This window comes from Protopterus annectens, chromosome 3.part1 (assembly GCF_019279795.1).
Source record: "Protopterus annectens isolate FY-2018-M chromosome 3.part1, PAN1.0, whole genome shotgun sequence".
Taxonomy (NCBI): domain Eukaryota; kingdom Metazoa; phylum Chordata; order Ceratodontiformes; family Protopteridae; genus Protopterus; species Protopterus annectens.
The window spans coordinates 441,828,072-441,851,254 of NC_056732.1; the positions used below are offsets into that span (position 1 = coordinate 441,828,072).

At 43.7% G+C, this 23,183-nt stretch overlaps 1 protein-coding gene across 1 annotated transcript in view; it reads left to right on the plus strand.

The window, feature by feature from the left end:
• KMT2C (lysine methyltransferase 2C) overlaps positions 1–23,183 on the plus strand; it is a gene marked incomplete in the record, with an annotated part of 4,117,755 nt that overhangs the window by 1,448,497 nt on the left and 2,646,075 nt on the right. The window contains 1 exon segment of the mRNA XM_044066891.1: positions 18,356–18,472. Within this exon segment, the coding sequence (XP_043922826.1) occupies positions 18,356–18,472 (117 nt within the window).

Sequence of the window (23,183 nt, forward strand, 5' to 3'; positions counted from 1 at the left end):
CAAAATGGTTAAGAGACCGCATCTGTTTCACTTATTCATTTGCAAAACCACCTATGCCACAGAATGTTAATGCCTATTCTGCTAGATCTATGGCAACATTCGTAGCCTTCTTCTCCAGGGCTTCTATGGATGATATTTGTGTAGCAGCCACTTGGGCTAAACCCCACACTTTATCAATCATTACAAATTGAATGTGGTCTCCAGAGGGAGAACTGCCTTCTGCTCAGTGATACTCAGGAACGTTCTTCCATAAGTGCCGACCAGGGATCACAAGGTAGCTGGGGATTCTGTCCCATTAACATCATCATATAATCACGTCTTACCATAACGTTCCATCTGTTTTGTTGATCTTCTTTCAGTCATCACTTCCCACCCTCCTTCCCCCTGCCAAAGGCTCCTGGGAGTTACTTTGGGTCCAAGTGGTGTCTTAGGGCATTTGCGCAGAAATGGCCTCTGCTTTTACACATGCAACATGAGCAAACTCGATTTGAGGTAACAGGGAGAAGGGCATTGTGGGTAGAAGCTTAGCTCGAGAGTTTTTGACTGGCGCGAGCTTGGTATTAGGCCCACTCTGTTCCGAGGGCTTGGGACCGAACCCCATCAGTGATGAATGAAAGAAGATCAACAACACAGATGGAACATTATGGTAAGACATAACTTCTTTTTCTCAAAATACACTCCATGTTCTTTGTGTTTCACTGTTGCAGTCATTACATTTGGGTTATCCTGCTGGCAGGTTGCCCTCAGTCAGCTTGAATTCCAAAGTCTTGGGTTCTGCGTCGGTTGCTGTCGCCTCTTCCCTGACGTCAGGTCGTCAGGGGTATAAAAGATGCAGCCGATGCCATTTTATTCAGTCTTTCTTGCCACACGGTGCCCGAAGCAGTTCGCAAGTGCCGGTCGGCCGACTCCTGAGATTTTCGTGTTCGAGTTTTTCAGTTCTGTGCTTTTCCCTTTGGCATTTCCACAGCCCCATGGGAAATCATCAAATGCCTGGCTTCAGTCAGAGCTTTCCTGTAGGCTTCAAGGCATGCAGATATTTTCCTATTTGAATTACCTGTTTCTTCAGTCTTCTTTTCCATTCAGGCTGCTGCAGGATCTGCAGAGTCTGGTTTTCACCATCAGTCTCCAGGATTCAGTCATGTACCCCTCTCAGGATCACATTTTTCTGGATTCAGAATGTTCCAGTGCTGGCTTCTCTTTCTTCTCCCAAGGGTCTTTCTCACAACCTACTTCCAGTCTTCACTTCCTCTGTCTCTCATTTCTGCCAGGGAATTTCTAAGGGCTGGTGGGGTTCATGGTTTTGACCATTCATATGCATCCTTTTGCCATACTTGATATGAGGAAGTTCCAGTGGTATCTGCGGTCACTGGCTTCAACATTGCCACCCTCTGGAGTTTCCAATTCCCTTACTCTCCTTTCTGAAAATTTGAGCTTTATTGGTGGATTCAGCACATATCTTTCAACCCAGGTATCCCTCTTCATCCTCTTACTCCATCTAAGGAGCTGTTTATAGATGCTCCATATCAGGGATGGGGGGCTGCTGCCGGCAGTCTGAGGGTTCAGGGTCTCTGGCTCCCTCGTCAATGGCTGAACCACATCAGCACAAAAGAGATGTGGGCCCTTCCACTCTCTTTGGTCCGCAGGTCCTTTAAAGGTCTCTGCAGGCAGCACCACAGTCATGTGGTACATCAGCAAGCAAGTGGACACAAGGTCTTGACTTCTTTGCAGACGAGACCTTCAGGCTTGGGATCTAGATGTCCAATAGGAGGTTTCTCTTCAGGCATTTTACATTCCTTTGAAACAAAACTTTGTGGTAGACTCTCCGAGCAGGTCCAGGGCACAGCGTCACGAAGGGATGCTTCACTGAGAAATGTTTTTGGACATAGTTGATTGGTGAGGTATTTCCCTGCTGGATCTTTTTGTCTTGCCTCTGAATGGACAGCTTCCTTGCTTCTGCTCCAAAGTCCCCATGTCCTCTGGCTTGAAAGGTGGATGCCATGACTTTTTCTGGAAGGGAGTGATGTTCTTCATATTTCACTGTTACAGTCATCACATTTGGGATATCTGCTTGCAGTAGCCCTCATTCGGCCTGATTAACAAAGTCTTGGGTCCCGTGTCTCTTGCTGTCTCTTCTTCTGTGACGTCAGATCGTCAGGGGTATAAAACATGCAGGCGACACCGTTACATCAGTCTTTCTTACCATGCAGTGCCTGAAGCCGAAGCAGTTCGCAAGTGGCGGTCGGCCAACTCCTGAAATTTTCGTTTTCGAGTTTTAGAACCGAAGTCTTCAGCTAAAAGCTAAGTACCCCATTGGGGAAACTTTTTCTTGCTCTAAACCAATGTCAGTAAAAGTAAATAATTGCATTTGTTGTGTTAAGCAAATACCTCAAAGATTTTCATTCGTACTGTATTCCTTGCCTAGGCCCTGACCACGACATACCACGCTGTCGGTTTTGTGCCTTATTTAAATCACGAACTATCCGTCGTCGGTATATTTTTGCTTCTAAATATTTTGGTGCTTGGTTCAGTTATCCAGATGTGTCTTCGGTAAGCCATCCGACTTCCGACGTTCTGAAAAAACGCAAAGATAAAGACAGCTACAGGCCGCCTAGGTCCAAAGCTGCCGACGACACTTTTCCTAAGCCAGTCGCCAGTTCACCAGTACTCAGTGAGGCGCTTTCGCAGCCCGATACCGGCTACTTCAGATTCACAGGCCTCTACTGAGACCCATTCGGAGTCCAGTATGCCACGAGATGCTTCATTTGTGGACCCTGCGGATGTCTCTACCTTGGATGGGTCTGGAGCCGCTGTGCAGCCACCGGCTTCTGAGGGTTTATTCAGGCCTACTGACTTGCATATTAAACCGACACCATCTTCTTCTTCAAGGTCTAAAACTTGAACCATGCCTAGAAAACTGATGCCCCAACTGTATGGCCAGGCCTCTATGCCTAAAAAACAAATGATAAGAATGGCTGAAGACCTTATTACTTTAATCAGGGGAAGCCAACCTTCCCCCTCTAAGAGACCTAGGACAGAGTTTGCTTATGATACTTCTGACCAGGATTCTGAAATTTCTGTTTCCTCTGATGACCAGGATTTACCCTTATCTACCTATGAGGATTCTGATGCTGAGGGCTCTATTCCCTCTAATTGAGGCAGAAAGCCAGGACATACTTTTGAATCATCTGGCCTTTGTATAAAGGGTGCTAACTTGTCTGGGGTACACCATAAATGAAAAGAAATCGCATCTGGTACCCTGTCAACAAATTATATTCCTGGGAGCAAGGTTGAATACAACTTCCCAGATGGCTTTCCTCACGCCAGAGAAACAAATTCATTTGACAACCTACTTCAAATTAGTGGCCATGAAAACCCTGCTATCTGCAAGGCAAATACTTCAAGCCTTGGGGTTCATGGCCTCCTGCATTCTTCTAATTCCATATGCAAGACTGCATATGAGGAAACTACAGTGGTATCTAAAAAGCCTATGGTGTCAACATTCACAGGATCTAGAAGCAATGATTCCTATCATACCTTGCCTACACCTAGAGTTTCTTTGGTGGGCAGATGCTTGCCACCAAAACAAGGGACTACCATTCACTCTACCCCCTGCCACCCAAACCCTAACAACAGACACATCAGACTATGCATGGGGGGGCTCACCTGGCAGGGAAGTGCTTTCAGGGCAAATGGAACCCAAGTGAAATGCACCTGCATATCAATCAAAAAGAAATGTTAGCTGTACAGAATGCTCTGATAGCCTTCAAGGACCACATTCTTCCAAGACAATTAATGGTAAAGACGGACAACACCATTGTTATGTGGTACATAAAGAAGCAGGGGGTACCCATTCTTGCGCCTCTGCAGACTACCCATGGCATTGTGGAACACAGCCTTGAGCTACCAAGTGCATCTACAAGCTCAATTCCTGCCATAAAAACTAAGTACACTGGCAGACAGACTAAGCAGAAACCTCATGGACCCACACGAGTGGAAACTGGAACCAAAGATTTTCAACATGTTGACAAACAAATGGGGGAGCCCAGATATAGACCTGTTTGTCTCCCCCCAGAACTACCAATTTGACAACTTTTGCACAAGGACTCCCCACAAACAAGCTTGGAAAGTGGATGCTCTGTCCTTCAGCTGGAAAAAACAGTTTATGCCTGTCCTCCTCTGCCTCTCCTCTCCAAAGTACTGCTAAAGATCGAACAGGACAAACCAAGGATGATATTGATTGCACCAGACCGGCCATGCCAGCACTGGTACCCCCTCTTGCGCAGTGTGTCACTGTTGGCCACATGGCACCTGCCTCTGACCCCTACCCTGTTGTCTCAGCAAGAGAACCAGATTCTGCACCCTCAACTTCAAACCCTGAACCTAGCAGCCTGGCTAATTGCTTAGTCTCTCTCCCTTACCATCCCTCAGTAAACCAGTGATGGATATCATTTTAGAGGCAAGGAGGCCTAGTTCTAGAAAATCTTATGCTGAAAAATGGAAAAGATTCTGTGCCTGGAACCAATCTCAAGGGATGAGCACAGCAGCACCCAACTTACCTCAGATTTTACAATACTTAACTGAGATGCTTCACAAGGGCCTGTCTTTTTCCTCCATCAAAATTTATGGCTCTGCCATTTCAGCTCATTATAACACAGAACCTCCCCTCTTCTCTCATCCACTGCTCAGCACTTCCTCAGAGGGGCCAAAAATTTAAGACCACCCAGGAGAGCACCAACTTCAGCCTGGGACCTTAACTTTGTATTGGAGAAACTCACTGTTCCTCCTTTCGAGCCAGCTGCTAGTGCAGATTTAAAATTCCTTTCTTGGAAAACAGCCTTCCTTTTAGCAATCACTTCAGCAAGAAAGGTATGTGAAATACAGGCCTTTATGGCAGTGGAGCCTTTCATCATCTTTCATGCGGACAGGATGTCCCTCAGAACCAATCCCTCATTCATGCCCAAGGTGGTATCCAGTGTGACTCTCAGTCAGTCCATTCATTTGCCAACCTTCTTTCCTAACCCACAGAACAAAGGGGAACGGTTACTGCACTCCTTAGATGTGCACAGACAACTTAGATTTTACTTGGACAGAACTAAACCTCAAAGCAAATCTGAACTGCTGGTGGCATTTGCTGCAGGGGCAGAGGGGAAGGCTATTTCAAAGCAAACCATTTTTAAATGGCTAGGCCATTGCATTCATTTCTGCTATAAGCACCATGGAAAAAAATCCCACAGGGGATCAGATCCCATTCAACCAGGGCTGCATCTACCTCTGCAGCCATTCTCAGAGGTGTTCCTGCCAGGGACATCCTAGAAGCTGCTGCCTGGTGTTCTGTACATACCTTCACCAAGCATTACCATTTGCCAATTTTCTCTAAATCCAGACCTGGCTTTGCCACTGTAGTCTTGCGGGGTCTTATAGCTGGTCCTAATGCTATCTAAATTCCTCCTCCCATCCTTAGCTTTGGAAATCTACCCAAATGTGATGACTGCAACAGTGAAACACGAAGAACATAGTACAGTGTTGTACGCTTACCATAAATGTAGATGTTGGAGTGTATTCACTGTTGCAGTCCTGGTTACCCTCCCTCCAGCCCCCTGGCTTTTTTTTTGGCTATACCTCTACTCTCCTTTACTCTGCTTAAAAGCTTTTTGGTGTATTTGCTTTTTTATTGGAGGTATGTCCTTGTATATATGTGTGTGTATATATATATATATATATATATATATATATATATATATATATATATATATATTTTATTGCTTCCCATTAAGGGGTCTTGGGACAAGAAAAACTGATGTAATGGTGTTGGCTGCATGTTTTATACCCCTGATGTCACAGAAGAAGAGACAGCAACTGACGCAGGACCCAAGACTTTGTTAATCTGGCCGGCTGAGGGCTACTGCTAGCAGATAACCAAAATGTGATGACTGCAACAGTGAATACATTTGAACATCTACATTTATGGTAAGTGTACACAACTGTACTTTCCTGTTTGCTTTTCCTCCTCTACCTCTTCTTTCCAGGGTCCTGCACAAGATCAAACAGGACACTTCATAAATTTTGCTGGTGAATCCTTTTTGGCCCAGACAGCATTGGTTCACCCTTCTCTTTCATCTGGCCAGGGCCAGTCATCACAAGATATCTCAATAAATGGATCTTCTCACACAAGACAAGGGATCTTTCCTTCACCCTCACTTGTCCACACTTCAAGTGACACTTTGTATGGTAGGTTTTAATTCCCTTTTGACACCAATTTTTTGCGGACATGCTTAAGGTTCTGCAGGAGGCCAGGAAACTCAGTACCAGAAAATTGGATCCCCTTCTAATACTTGAATGGACATATCAGATTTAATTTTTGCAAGATGAAAATCACAAAAATTAAATACCCGAATGACTACTTTTTTACCAGAGCAACTAAACACTTTCCCAACATGTCCTTTTCTACACTGTAGTGCAATCTCTGAGTTGGTATATATAGTTGGGGGGGGGGGCATAGCTCCCCACCTAGGTGGGTTTTATTTACTCCGGTGTGTGTTTTGTTGACGTTTGGGCAAGTGTTTACTTGCTCTGGGAAATACTCGCCATACGGGTATTTCATTTTTGCAATTTTCATCTCACAAAAATGAAATTCAATGATATCACCATTTGATTATTAAACGTAGATCCTAGAAAATCATATGTGTCCTAGTGGAAGAGATTTTCTGTTTTGTGTTTTAAGCTTCACGAGGATTCTTTTTCAGTATTGGTCTTTTTGGTTCTCTGTTTGTTGTGTGACTGCTCCATGCTGGCTTGGCATATTCTTCTGTTAAAGCTCACTTGTCAACGGTTTCTACTTGTGTGCCTTTGAATCCACTGTGGCTTTTCATTTTGAGGTTAAACAGTTCCTGAAAGGTGTCCAGCACATGTGCCCCCCTAGGAAACCTATCCTTCCCTCTTAGGACATTAATTTTGTTATTGAGAAATTTACTCGGGCTCCTTTTGAGCCTGCTGCAGTTTCTTTGTAACATTGCACCTGGAAGACTGCTTTATTAATTTCTCTCACCTCTGCCAAGAGAGTTTCTGAACTCCATGCCTTGATGGTGGTTTCCCATGTTTTGATTTTTCACAAGAACATGGTGTTTCTCCATACTAATCCTTTTATGTCCAAGGTGGTCAATGAGTTTTCCCTTAATCAGTCTATCCATCTTCCTTCCTTTTTTTCGTTCACCACAATCTGCTAGTAATAAGGTTCTACATGCCTTTGATCTTCATAGGCAACTCCAGTGTTACTTAGATAAGACAAAGGCCATACACAAATCTGAGCAGCTTTTTCTTTCATTTCATACTAGGACATTGGGTTTGGCAGTTTCTAAGCAAATCATCTTCTCCTGGATTTTAAAGGCTATTTCCTTTTGCGGTTCTTTTCATGGCAAACAGCTCTACCTCTTCTACCAGGGCAGTAGCTTCCTCTGGAGCCTTCTTCAAGGGTATTGGACACCAATTCCATACTTGAAACTGCTACTTGGTCCTCTGTGCACACCTTCACTAAACATTACAAATTGGATGTCATTTCCAGAGACAGTGCCGGATTTGCCAGGGCTGTTCTTCATTGGTTTGGGGAGGGTTCCTCTATGTCTTCCTCCTCCCATTTCTTATAGTAACTTTTGTGCTGTCCTACAAGTTATGAAATACTGCTGCCGTGATATGGAGGGACATAATACAGTTGTGTAAAATCTTACCGTAACAATAAATGTCCTTCTCTTCATTGTTACAGTGAATCTTATTTTTTTATTACATTAAAACAGTGTTGAGACATGGCCGATTTCTACTATAACAAGAGTTTCTATTGGGAACATCTGGCTGGTCGAGGAGTCTTTGTCTTTCTCTTAGGCATCTCCTTTGTCCCTGGATGTACTACTTCTCTTTTTTCCTGGGGCACTTTAGTTCTGAGTTTGAAATGAACGTACATCACTTTTATGCCCTACCCTGATGCGGGGAGCATACGTTTGATGTGCAATGCTGGTAGTAGGTAAAGGCTTTGATATACTAGCCAGATGTTGGACAGTCCTTGGCGGGAGATCCCACAGGTTATGAAGAGTGCAACAGTGAAGAGAAGGGCATCTACTGTTGTGATAAAATTTTACACCAACTGTTATTTACCTCAGATGGGAGGAGAACATTTCTAAGTGAGATGGGCTTTGCTGTCAGTGACGGGCTTGAAGATCTAAAGTTACTGTAGGTGCTGCACAGAGCCTTTTGAGTACCTTGTAGTCGTTTTTGTTTAATTTGTTTTTTAATTTTTTTGTATCTGTCTGTCTATGTATTTATTTATTTACTTTCATTTTGTTATATGGGATATCTAAGACGACCAATCACAGGCCAAGCCTGGGTTACATAAAATTATAACAAAAATTACAAGCCACGTACAGCAATATAGAGAACATGCAGTGACAGTGTGGATTGGGATACATTAGTGGAATCAAACTTATAACCTGTTCCTGTTTACATTTGAAAGGCTTGTCCACCTTCACCACATGTTAAGACTTTGTATTCTTCATGTAAATTTCAAGCTCCCTTTTTAAAAGATAGGAGAGAGGTATATTTACATGGTACCAGTGGAAATTTGTTTCAGAGGTATGGTGTCTTCTGGGTCATTTATCTTTCTGCCTTTCTCTCTTCATCAGAGAACCAAACTCATAGCTAACCTGTACCTTTATCATCCTGACAAATTCCAGGAAAATGTACAAGAAATACTATTTGAATTGCTGACAGATGAATATTTAAAAAATGTTACATATAAAACTGTTAAGTGGCTGTACTGCCACTTCTTTTTGTTGATGATCTCACTGTTTGTACAGTTTATAATCTTTCTGGTCTTACCTTCTAATTTATTTAGAAGTATATATTTTAATATTTATTTTTATAGACAGATTTTTATTTTGTAAATTTCTTGTGGCATGATGTTAGTTAGCTTGTAGCCTAATAGCACTGATGTTCTTCGTGTTTCACTGTTGCAGTCATCACCTGTGGGTTATCCCTGCTGTGGTAGCCCTCGACCGGCCCGAATACCAGAGTCAGTGTTTTTCTGCATCGGTCGCTGCCACTTGCTGCCTGACATCAGGTCGTTAGTGCTATAAAGGTAGGCAGCCGATTCCACTACACCAGTCTTTCTTACCGTGGAGCCCGTAGCTGAAGCAGTTCGTAAGTGTGCCGGTCATTCGCTACCAGAGTTTGAATTATAGCTGAAAACATCTAAAGCTAAGTACCCTGTCAGGATCCTTTCTTTCTTGCACTAACCGATGTCTGAAAAAGTTAACAATTGTCTCGCCTGTGGAAAGCAAATACCACACAGATACTATCATTCATACTGTGTCCTTTGTTTAGGCCCAGACCATGATGTCCCCCGTTGTCGGTTCTGTGCCCTCTTTAACGCGAGAACCATTCATCGTAGAGCTCTTATTGTAGCCAGGTATTTTCGTCTTCCGTCTTCGCATTCCAAAATGGCATCCGTCAGCCAACAATCTGTAAACATTCTGAAAAAACGTAGGAATAAAAACAGAGAGAGACCACACAAGGTTAAGCCTTCTGACGACTCTACCGCTAAGCAGGTCGTCGGCTCTCCATAATTGTGAGGCACCTTTGCAGCCCCTGATGTCCGATTGAATACCTTTGCAGGCCTCTACTGAGACCCTTTTGGAGTCCGGTATGCCGCAGGTATCTTCTTCGTCTTTCGAGCCTTTGATTGTCTGCCCTAGTTGGGTCCGGAGCCGTGACGCAGGCACCAGCTTCTGAGGAGGTTTTTCACACTACCGAATTTAGACAAAAACCGACGTCTTCTCCGACTACCGTTTCTCTCAGACCGATGGATACTCTTAGGCCTAGAAGCAAGGCCACTCCTAGGAAAATTATCTCTAGCCACCATTTTACTCATGCTCTACCACCCCAAACTGAAATGCTTAAAATGGCGGAGGATCTCATCACCCTTATCAGGATTAGTCAGGCCACACCTTCTAAAAGGAAAAGAGACCTTTCGCCCGAAATACTGACAGAACAGGATTCTGAGGAGTCTGATTATTCAGATTTTGAAGAGGAACAACAACCTCTGACTGCTTATGAGGATTCAGATGCAGAGGAATCCATTCCTTCTGCCTCCCCACCAGAAGATATTTCCTTTGGGGAAACCCTTCACACACTCAGGGAACATTTCCACTGGGAATCCCAGGACTTCCCTCAGTCTAAGAAAAGACTAAGAGAGTTTCTAGACCTGCCCCCCAGCACAGACCCTTGGCCATCCTGCCAATCTTCAAGGTGGATGATGATGTCTTCCATGAATCCAGTTTAACTCCTGACACCTTCCCACCTGCTCCCAAAAAACCTGACAGGTGTTACAAAGTACTGGATTCTCACAAATACCTGTACAGAAACCCTGCTGCAGACCCCAGAGGTCATTACACAGGGACCAAAAGAAGCTAAGGCCAGTTCTGCAAATAATCCTGTTCCTTCTGACAAGGACTCCAGAGCTCTGGACAGATTGGGTAAAAAAGTATACACCTCTGCAACCTTAGCTATCAGAGCACTCAACTGTCAGTCCCAGATGTTAAAATATCAACAACACACTTTGGAACTATTAAAGCAAAAGATTTCTACCTTTCTTGACTGTGCCAATTTGAAAGAGTTACCAGATTTATTGCACTCTACTTGTCAAGTGGCTAAACACTCATTACACTATGGATATGACGCCCTAGAAGCCTTAACCAAGGCAGCAGTGTCAGGATCTGTCATTAGGAGACATGCATGGTTGAAGGAACAACCTCTCCCTGATCATGTCAAATCTAAATTTCTTGATGCACCCTTGGATAAGGACGGCTTGTGTGGAGTAAAAGCAGAAGAGGTGCTTAAAAAGATGGAAGACAAAGCAAAATCTATGCAAACAGTAAAAGATTTCCTTTAGGTACAACCTCCTAGGTTCAGCAGGAATGTCCCCTCAAAACATTGGTCCTTTCCTGCATCTAGCAGACCAGGGGCAAGGTAAGCCCTGTAGGGACAGACCACCCAGACTCCTATCCCAGGGACAGCAGAGAACCAGACAGTGGACCAGGTCCACTCCAAAGGCAGGGAGTTCTACGCCATCCCTCTATGGCAAAAACTCTCAATGACTCCCTCTCCCCCTACCCTCTTTTCACTCACCAAAAACCAGGAGGAAGGCTCTCCCTCTGCAAAGAAAATTGACTTTCTGTAACAAAGGACTAATGGGTCTTAAAGATCATTTTTCAGAGATACAAATTCTCATTCACTGAACTCCCAATTCCAAGAGGGTACCAGACCTAACCTCCAAATCAGTGGGCAGAGGCATTGAAACAAGTCCAAACTCTCATATCCCAGGGGGCAGTAGAACCTGTCCCCCCAGATCAAACAAGCAAAGGCTTTTATTCTAGACTATTCCTTGTTCCCAGAAAAGAGGGCACTTGGCACCCCATCCTGGATCTGTCCATTCTGAACACCTTCCTGGTGGTCCCCAAATTCAAAATGCTAACGTTGCAGCAGCTGCTGCCTATGCTGACAAAAAATGCCTGATTAGTTACCCTAGATCTAAAAGATGCCTACCTCCACATCCCCATAAGGGAATCCTGCAGGAAATTCCTTTGCTTCAGAGCAGCCTCACAGCACTTTAAGTTCTCTGTGCTACCCTTTGGCTTATCTACTACTCCCAGGGTATTCACCAAATCTTAGTCCCGGCCATAACATTTTGCAGACTGAAAAATATACAAAGTTACCCTTATCTGGGCGACTGCCTCATTCAGGCAGATTGCAAAGAAAAAGCTCCTCAAGGACCTCCTCTTTGTCAAAACTCTCTTAACCTCCTTAGGGTACACCATCAACGAGAAGAAATAAAGTTAAACACCCTCCAGGGAGATCATTTTCTTGGGAGCATTGCTGGACTCAGCATCACAAGTGGCCTTCCTTTCTCCAGAAAAGCAGAGCTTCCTGCCTCTCTATTTTACCCAGTTGGCTTCCAGAAGTCAACTCACCGTGAGGAAGTTCCTGCAACCCTTGGGGATACATGGTATCTTGCATCCTTCTAATTCCTCTGGGCAGGCTTCACATGAGAAAATTTCAGTGGTACCGAAAGAACCTTTGGTGTCAGCACTCTCAACCTCTAGAGACCTCTCTACCTCTGATCCCCTGTATATAAGGGCTGAGGTTCTATGGTGGGCAGCGGCCTGTACCCAGAACAAGGGTCTTTCCTTCACCCTCCGCCTAACCGGGCAGACCATTACCACCGATGCCTCAGACATAGCTTGGGGTGCTCGCCTAGAAGGCATGTGCACCTAAGGTCTTTGGGATGCCCAGTACCTTCCCTTACACATCAACCAGAAGGAAATGATGGGAGCACAAAAGGCTCTGACTTCCTTCAAACCCCATCTCAAGCCAGGGGTTCTCTTTATCAAAACAGACAACACCACAGTAATGTGGTACATCAACAAACAGGGAGGGACCCAGTCTTACCCTCTGTGCAGGCTAGCCATGAACCTCTGGCTGACAGCCTCTTCCATGGGACTACACCTGATAGCCCAATACCTACCAGGGATCAACTACACCTTGGCAGACCACTTAAACAGAAGCTCCCTGGACCCCCACGAATGGCAGCTCCACAGAAAAATCTTTTTACAGATCACTCAGGTGTGGGGGACTCCAGAAATGTATCTCTTTGCTTTGCATCTCAATCATCAGCTGAAAAAAATCTGTACTGGGGAGTATCACCACCTAGCGTGGAAGGTGGATGCCTTGACCTTCCCCTGGAACACCCTCTTTGTGTATGCATTCCCTCCTCTGCCTCTTATTCCCAAAGTACTGATCAAAATAAGGGAGGAGAGACCAAAGGCCATCCTCATTGCTCCAGACTGGCCCAGACAACATTGGTACCCCTTACTGCGCAGCTGACCTTACAGCCTCCCAGGCAGCTTCCCCTGATCTCAGACCTCTTAACTCAGGTGGGGGGGGATGCTGCACCCAGACTTGCAGGCTCTCAAATTATCAGCATGGCTAATACTCTAAAGGCAAACGAGGGGCCTCTGTTAAGCAAACAGGTCCTAGACATTATCACAGAGGCCAGAAGGCCCAGCACCAGAAAATCTTACGCAGGAAAATGGAGAAGATTCTACTCCTGGAGCCAGTCCAGAGGGGACAGTACCTCACAACCTTGCATCCCTCTTATCCTGGACTACCCAGCAGAGCTACTTAATAGTGGCCTCTCCTTCTCCTGTATTAAAAGCCACGCCTTAGCCATCTCTGCTCATTTTGATACAGAACAGTCCCTGTTCCTCCCATCCTTTGATTAAACAATTCCTCAGAGGGGCTTCTAATATTATACCTCCCAGAAGGCCACCCACTCCAGCCTATGACCTGATTTATGTTTTGGAAAAACTACCTTTACCACCCTTCGAACCTGCTGCTTCAGCAGAGCCAAGATACCGCTCCTGGAAGACTGCATTTCTCCTAGCTATCAACTCAGCCAGAAGGGTTTCAGAGTGTCAGGCACTGATGGCCATTGAGCCCTTCATCTTCCATGCAGACAGGGTCTCCCTGAGGACTAATCCCTCCTTTATGCCCAAGGTGGTATCTAATGTAACTCTTAACCAGGCCATACATCTACCCACCTTCTTTCCCAACCCTCAAAACAAGGGGGAAAGAATTCTGGACTCACTAGACGTGCACAGACAGTTAAGATACTAACTGGACCATACTAAACCCTTCAGGAAAACAGACCAACTACTTGTCAGCTTTGCCCCAGGGACAGAGGGGAAGCCCATTTCCAAACAAACCATTTCGAAATGGATATCACACTGTATCCATTTTTGCTACAGATTGCATGGGAAACCTCCCTAAGTCCATTCGAACCCATTCCACTAGGTCAGCCTCCACTTCCACAGCATTCCTCAAAGGAGTTCCCACCAGGGACATCCTGGAAGCTTCCTCCTGGACTTCTGTCCATACCTTTACCAAGCATTACCACCTACCTCTATTTTCTAAAGTTAGGGCAGGATTTGTCTTTGCAGTTCTGCAGAACATACCGACCCATTCCTAGGTCTCATACTAATCCTAACACCCCTCTCCTCAGCTTTGGGAATCCTCCCACAGGTGATGACTGTAACAGTGAAACAGGAAGAACATAGTACAGTTGTGTACACTTACCATAAATGTAGATGTTCGAGTGTATTCACTGTTGCAGTCATGGTTTCCCACCCTCCTTCCCCCTTATATCATCTTTCTTTAGGGAGACATAAGTTTCTAACGGTGGCTTTTAGCCACCAGGACCACTTTACCATATTTACTTGGGCCTCTGACTGGTTAGGGCAAGAAAAACTGATGCTATGGTGCCTGCTGCCTTCCTTTATAGCACTAATGACCTGATGTCAGCCAGCAAGTGACAGCAGCCGATGCAGAAAAACATTGACTCTGGTATTCGGGCTGGCCAAGGGCTACCACAGCAGGGATAACTCACAGGTGATGACTGCAACAGTGAATACACTCGAACATCTACATTTTTAGTAAGTGTACACAACTGTACTTTCTGGTGCTAGTGATAATGCCCCCCACAAGACTGGTGGAGCATGGTGTTTTCTTGAACTATAGGATGACTTGTCATGTGTCTTTATCAGAGCATTTAATTTATGTGCATTATTTTTTGTGTGTACTTTTTTTTTTCCTTTACTTTTCCCCCAGGGCCTTGCTGATGGCTCGTTTACCTTCACACAGTTGGCCCATTCATTCTGGCTAAACAGGAGCCAGGAATTCCCTAGATAGGCAGAGAGTCCTGTAGTCCATTTATGCCTGCATGTAAATTCCTATCAGCCCACCATTCCTTGGCAGAAGTCAGCTGGTAGGGAGTGGGCTAGCTTGATGGTACTCAGGGGCAGCCTGCTTTTTCCTCTTAGGAACACTCCCTGCTCCTCCTTGGCAGCTCCCCAGAGCCAGCAATCACTGCCTTCTGGGTGAATGGTTTCCTTCACCTGTCAGTTTCCCTTCTGCTGCAGCACTAAAAGCATTCCAGACTCTGCTGGCTCAAGAATCCTGTACATAAACACCTAGTGCTTCTACTAGGTGTCACCCAAGTGGCAAGCCAGAGACAGCACCCTCCTCCATGATTAAGCCGTCTTCAAACTCTCATTACAATCCTCTCAGGACAGCTGTTGTAGGCACCTGAACCGGTAATCAAACTTGCGTTGACTGCTGCATAGTTAGGTCTTTCTTCCTCTACACTACAGACTTGGCTTTGTGCTTGTATTTTTGTAATGGCATTCCTGATGCATGTTTACTTGTGAGCACTGTGTTTACTAGTGACCTAGAAAAATGGGATTAAATAATGTATGTATTAAAGTCAATACCATAAACGGAACGTGAGGGCCTGTGAAAACTTCCTAATTGCCAAATCTCCGTAGTATTGTAGTATCACCAACAAGGTATAAGCAGCAAGGTAAAGGTCCATAGCAGAGCAAAATTCACTTCATATATCCAACACAGTACCAACGATTGTAACAGGAACGTTCTTTATTCACATAAAGCAAACTCAGTAAGCGCTTTCACCATACACGGCTTCTTCAGACTGTAACAAACATTCTAAAACCACAGTCTTTAAATACATTTCACACAGATCTAAACAATCATTCAATCAACATATAATATAATTATTTAAAGAGACCATGGATGTATAGACCCTATCTAACATTCTTACTTAGCTAAAAAATAATGCTAAGTGAATAGCGAACTACTGTAAGTTACTACATAATAAACTATATATACAATCATTTAAAAATATATTATATATTTGAAAATATATTTGAAAATATATATTTAAAAAATTTTTAAAAAATTTTTAAAATACATTCCCCAAAAGTAAATGCATGGATTAATGTAAAAACCTACTTAATCTCCTTCTTTTCAACATGGGTTGGATACTAACTTTGTCATTAAGACCGGGATAAAGCTCCACTCTGCATCTCAGAATCCACCTTAATTCCATTTCCAACGTATAGTTCTCAATGTCCCCTCCTCTGGTATTACTGTGAATATGTTGCACTACAAGGAAAGTAAACTTATGTTCCTCACTAGTGGACATCTGATGTTTCGCTAATGCATTATTAAGATCCTTTACCCTCATTTTGTAACAATGCTCCCTAATTCTCTCTCTTAATTGCCTGTTGGTTTTACCGATGTAAAACGCAGTACAGGCGGAGCAAAGGGCAAGGTAAACAACATTCATGGACTTACAGTTTGTCCCTGTCATGAAGGTAAAAATCTGCCCAGTGATAGGTTGCTGAAAGATGGTACTCTCATTGATAAGTCCACATTGGTTACAATTACCGCAGGCACTAGTATTAAAACCAGGATTAAAATACCTGGTACCACTTTTATGACAAAGAATCTCTTTGAGGTTCCTCTTATTTTTATACATGTAATTTGGTCTAGGGCCTACCACTTTCCGAATTTCCTCATCAACACATAGTACTGCCCAATGTTTCTCAATAATATTTTTGACATTATAAACATCTTGAGTGTAAAAGACAGGTAAACTAACACCAGTGTCCCTATTCCTTATTCCCTATTCCTTGGTGTATACCCATTCCTTCCAAATTCATTACTCCAACCATTACCTGAAAAGTATGGACGGGCTGTAGTAGCCCTGAGCCCTCTGGTTTCTCTAATGACCTTATCTACTTCAACACCATTGTATGATCGATCTGTTAACCTGGTTCTCAAACTCGAAATCTCTTCATTATAGCCCTCATCTATAGGGTTAAGGTGAGATGCTCTCATGGCTTGACCTCTCATTACATTATTAAAAACATGTAGAGGGTGCATGCTCGTTCTATGCATGTGTTGGATATATCCAGAGGGCTCAGGGCTACTACAGCCCGTCCATACTTTTCAGGTAATGGTTGGAGTAATGAATTTGGAAGGAATGGGTATACACCAAGGAATAGGGACACTGGTGTTAGTTTACCTGTCTTTTACACTCAAGATGTTTATAATGTCAAAAATATTATTGAGAAACATTGGGCAGTACTATGTGTTGATGAGGAAATTCGGAAAGTGGTAGGCCCTAGACCAAAGTACATGTATAAAAATAAGAGGAACCTCAAAGAGATTCTTTGTCATAAAAGTGGTACCAGGTATTTTAATCCTGGTTTTAATACTAGTGCCTGCGGTAATTGTAACCAATGTGGACTTATCAATGAGAGTACCATCTTTCAGCAACCTATCACTGGGCAGATTTTTACCTTCATGACAGGGACAAACTGTAAGTCCATGAATGTTGTTTACCTTGCCCTTTGCTCCGCCTGTACTGCGTTTTACATCGGTAAAACCAACAGGCAATTAAGAGAGAGAATTAGGGAGCATTGTTACAAAATGAGGGTAAAGGATCTTAATAATGCATTAGCGAAACATCAGATGTCCACTAGTGAGGAACATACGTTTACTTTCCTTGTAGTGCAACATATTCACAGTAATACCAGAGGAGGGGACATTGAGAACTATACGTTGGAAATGGAATTAAGGTGGATTCTGAGATGCAGAGCGGAGCTTTATCCCGGTCTTAATGACAAAGTTAGTATCCAACCCATGTTGAAAAGAAGGAGATTAAGTAGGTTTTTACATTAATCCATGCATTTACTTTTGGGGAATGTATTTTAAAAATTTTTTAAATATATATTTTCAAATATATTTTCAAATATATAATATATTTTTAAATGATTGTATATATAGTTTATTATGTAGTAACTTACAGTAGTTCGCTATTCACTTAGCATTATTTTTTAGCTAAGTAAGAATGTTAGATAGGGTCTATACATCCATGGTCTCTTTAAATAATTATATTATATGTTGATTGAATGATTGTTTAGATCTGTGTGAAATGTATTTAAAGACTGTGGTTTTAGAATGTTTGTTACAGTCTGAAGAAGCCGTGTATGGTGAAAGCGCTTACTGAGTTTGCTTTATGTGAATAAAGAACGTTCCTGTTACAATCGTTGGTACTGTGTTGGATATATGAAGTGAATTTTGCTCTGCTATGGACCTTTACCTTGCTGCTTATACCTTGTTGGTGATACTACAATACTACGGAGATTTGGCAATTAGGAAGTTTTCACAGGCCCTCACGTTCCGTTTATGGTATTGACTTTTATCCTATTTATTTTTGTTGGAACGTGTTGCCTTAGCGTATACTTATTTATTCTTATTATATATAATGTATGTATTAAGCACTTATCATAGATTGTCCCGGATTAAACATAATTATTTTTTCTTTACTAGTCTTGCCATTATTTTTTTGTCTCACATGGCATTTACTTCTTTTTTCCCTTTAACTTAACAGGGACGTGGGTCTGGTTTCCCAGGAAGGAGGAGACCACGTGGTTCTAGTCTCTCCGGTCGAGGAGGCAGAGGCAGATCTAAATGGAAGAGTGGCATCGGGGCTTTTATTACTCCAGGAGTAAGGATCAGCTTAGCAAGATTAAAATTGTTTGTTTATAACATCTTATTCCTTATTACATTAAAACAGAGTTGTAATAGAGGCAGAGCTGATTTCTACTTGATGTCCGTAGTTTGAGGAGCACAGTAGTCAGAATTTCGCTCCTCTTTGATCAAACCTTTTATGCACCCATTCAATGCATGTTGTGATACAGCACATCAGCTGTGTATATGTGCTCATACATAGAGACCCTCAGGTCTTTGTCTCACAGTTTGATTCATGATATTGGGTATCATTAGCAAAATTCTGTTTTCTCTGGCAAAAGTTTTGTTGTGACTGTACATGTGAGCATCAAATTACTAGGCAAAACCCATTCTTTTACTTTCTGTACTATGTCAGAGAAGAACATGATGTGAAAAATTGTCTCAAGTGATAGAAATTGAGTATTGCGATTTCATAATCCTGAAGGGACAAACTGTTGGCCTACTTCATAAAAATGATGGAAGTCAGCATCTCTTTGCAACAAGATCTGCAATTCATACCTCTCAGTTGTCCATATTTTTGCAGAATGTCCAGATTTTTGCTGCAAGTTTTTGGTCTATTCCTTATAAAATGTATTGGTTTCTGGGAAATCATTGAGGATAGAAATCAATAAATAATGTCAGTTATTTGAGTTGCAGACTTCATATCCTTTAGAAAATGCACGCTAACTCAACCATTTATTCTAAGAGCTTTCTAAATTTACAATAGTAATATTTAAAACTTGGCCCTATTTTTTGCATCTTTATCCCTCCATTATTTTTCGTGTTTGTCCAGATTTCTTGTACTAAGATGTTGAGAAGCATGATCAACAATTCGTAACCTTCTAGCCACAGGTGTTCATCATGTAACTATGAATGCTAACATTTGAGGCCAGATCCAGAATTGCCTCTTTGATGTAATTTTAATGTACAGCTAGCCCTCACTGTATTCCATGTAGGTGGTGCACTTATCCTAGGGAGAGGAGTCCCTACCAGACCATTGCTTCAGTTGAACTTGTGTTTGGGAGGGCATGCCCTCTAGCCGTACTGTTCGGGGGGTGCATTTCAAGGCTGTTGCACAACCCTATGCTCAAACATGCTGGAGCTCTTGGTCAGCCAGTCTAACCCTAAGACTTGTCTTTTGAGGCTAGTGACTGTCCTCCTGGATCCAGCCTCCGGCTATCATGTGAAAAGAGTCCAGATGATGATCTTACCAGTAGCTCATCTGTCAGAGTTTGGATGTTGGTGGCAGACTGAGAGGTAGGATCACACTGTTAAGTGAAATAAAAAGCCTACGTCATCCTTATTTTGAATCCCTTCCCATGTTGTGCTGCCTTTGTGTAGTGTAGTGTGCTGTGCTGCTAGTTCCCTGTCCCCGCAGTGTCTGGCACCAGTCTGTGTGCATGAGCTCACTCCTGAGTTGGGGAGGGGCTTGATTCTCTTAAAAACAAAAAATAGGAGGAACCTCACATGATGATTCTAATTCCCATATCTCAAAGACAGATAGAGGCTTGTGTGGCCTATGTCCCCTTTCCTGAAGGTTATGAATCAGAGACCATGGATGCCCTTTCTTCTACTTCTCGACCAGTGGACATCTTCTTTGGAGAACCCCTTGAAAAAATGAAGGAAGTTCTTTAATCTCCTCCTTGATTATGGTCATAAATAGCTGGTTTGATATACGTTTACTTTGTAGACATTTTAGCAGAGAGGAAAAAGCATAAATTTATAGTATGCTTGGGTTCGTGGTTCAGATTGATGTAGACCTTCCTGTGAAACAGGCAATCAGAAATGTCCTACTGTTCATATGCTGCAGTATTCAAAGCATGAGGGAGTCCGTCTCTGGCAGACTCGTATGTCCAGCTAGTATACCAAAGTCTAAATGCTACTGCAAAGTACGTGTGACGGCGCACATCACTCAGCGTACGTCGGCCATAAAGAGACATCTGGTATAAAGCAGATGTCAGGATGTACCTACCTCAGAACTTTTCTGATGCCTGTCTGACTGCCAGCTCTGGGCGTCACTCACCAGAGAACTTGCTTTTGTGCTTCAGATAAGATCCTTGTAAGGTTTTTTTTCTTTTCCTTTTGGCTACTGTGTTGTTTTATTCTTGTGAGTACTTGTCAGCTAGGAAGGGCAAATGTCAGTGTGGAAGGCAGATTCCACATAAAGACTCCCATGAGTTTTGCTTATTTTGCTTAGGCCTAGACCACGATCACATGTCCTGTGAAGTCTGCAAGGCCTTTGTTCCTAAAACCCTCTGTAGCCACCCTAGTGTGTCCCTTAGATTATATTTGGAGAATCGACGCCTTACGCCCTTAGCTCGAGACAGGAAACCAACATCGGGCCCTTCAGAAGAGCCGCAACTCAAGAAGCCAAGAAGCCTCGGCCTGATCCTACAGCTGCTCCCTCTACTCCAGGCATCCCTCCTGAGGCTGGTGAAGGCCCAAAGACCACTTCAGAATCTTCAGGTACCGCAGTGGAAGCTGTCAAGGAATCTTTTGGCAAGTCCCAGAGGTATTCGCAGGTGTCTGATTCGGGTGTCAGGGGGGAACCACTGCTGGTTATCTCTGAAGGCCCCTGTGGTGTGACACAGATTGTAGTTCATGAGGATGTTCTTATGGATGTTGTGGAATGCCACGCAACGTCAGGCCCTTCTTCCTTTCATTCCCTGGCTCCTGAGTGCCTAAAGAAGAAGAAAGTAAAAACTAAACATGTTTCCCTGGCTCCTCAGGACCAGGCTTCTTATCAAACTCCTGACTTTTTAATGCCTCTTTAAATGCCTTAATGGCTATCTGCTAGATGTCAGCCCCTTCTTTTCTGACACCAGGCCCTTTCTCCTTCTACCCCTTTGAAGAGTTCTGCAGAGGATGTCTCTTCTGAAGAGGAAGATTCATCAGAGGGTGAATCTCTTGCCTATTCTACTCAAATTGCTTCTCCTCTGGGTTATACCTCCCCAGAGGAAGAATCTAATGGTACGAATTCCCCTGGTGAGGATGTTTCCTTTGCAGAGACCATTTTGAAGATGAAGGACTTCAAGTGGGATTGCTACCAGGTTTCTGAGATCCAAAAGAGGCACTATGACATTCTGCAGATGGAATCGGCTAATTCTTCAGCCATCCCTCCAGTCCTGCTGGCCTTCTTGGATGCCTTCACTGCAGCTTAAAAGTGCCCAGATTCCCAGCCTCCAGCCACCAAACACCCTGACAGATATTACAAGGTGCCTGAGGATGCCAAGTTCCTTTTTAAGGCACCCCCAGCTGACCCAGCTTCTAATTCAGTGGCAGCAGATAAAGGTTCCAAACCTTCACCCTCCACCTCCCTGCTTCCCTCTGATAAGGAAAGCAAGGTTATGGAGAAGATGGGGAAAAAAGTGTATACTTCTGCAACCTTGACCTTTAGAACAAGGACGTATCAGACTCGCACGGCCAAATATTCCTTGCTGTTCTGGCAGGTGCAGTGAAACTCCTGTCAGCTTCCAGATTCTCCCAACAAATCCAAGCTTTCCAGCATTCTTAATTCCTGCTCCCAAATTACTAGGCACTCCATCAAATGCAGATGTTCTTCGTGTTTCACTGTTGCAGTCATCACATTTGGGTTATCTGCCTGCAGGTAGACCTCAGCCAGCCTGAATACCAGAATCTTTGGATTTCTGTGTCGGATGCTGTTGCTTCTTCCCTGACATCAGGTCGGCAGGGGTATAAAACATGAAGCCAACGCCATTACATCAGTCTTTCTTCCCATGCGGTGCCCGAAGCAGAAGCAGTTCGCAAGTGCCAGTCGGCTGTCTCCTGAAATTTTCGTTTTCGAGTTTCAGACCCGAAGTCTTCAAAAAAGATAAGTACCCCATTGGGGATCCTTTTTCTTGCTCTAACCAATGTCAGTAAAGTTAACAATTGTCTTACCTGTGGAAAGCAAATACCTCATAGATTTTCACTCTTACCACATCCCCTGTTTAGGCCCAGACCACCAAGTCCCTCGCTGCCGGTTTTGTGCCTTGTTCAACGCCCGAACTGTTTGTCGTCGGGCTACTTTTGCAGCCAAATACTTTTGCACTCAATCTCCGTACTCCGAAATGGCTTTGTTAAGCCATCCGACTACCGATCTTCTGAAAAAACGTAAGGATAAAGACAGAGACAGACTGCATAGGTCCAAAACTGCTGACGACGCTTCTGCTAAGCTAGTCGCCAGTCCTCCGGTACTCGGTGAGGTGCTTTCACAGCCCCTGATACCCACTACTTCAGATTCGCAGGCCTCTACTGAGACCCATTCGGAGTCTGGTATGCTGTGAGATGCTTCTTCGATTATGGAGCCTGTGGATGTCTCTACCTTGGATGGGTCCTGAGCCGCTGTGCAGGCACCGGCTTTTGAGGGTGTATCCAGGCCCACAGACATTCATATTAAACAGACGCCATAGTTTCCATCCAGAAGTTCAGAATTCCTCAGGCCAAAAACTCGCACTACACCTAGAAAACCGATGACCAAATCGCAGACTCAGGCCCATAGGCCTAAAAAACAAATGCTTAGAATGGCTGAAGACCTTATTACCTTAATTAGGGGAAGCCAGCCTTCCCTCTCTAAGAGACGTAGAACTGATTTTCTTTCTGATTCTTCTGATCAGGAATCTGATATCTCTGCTCCTTCTGATTACCAGAATTTGCCCTTATATACTTATGAGGATTCTAATGCAGAGGATTCCATTCCCTCTGCTTCC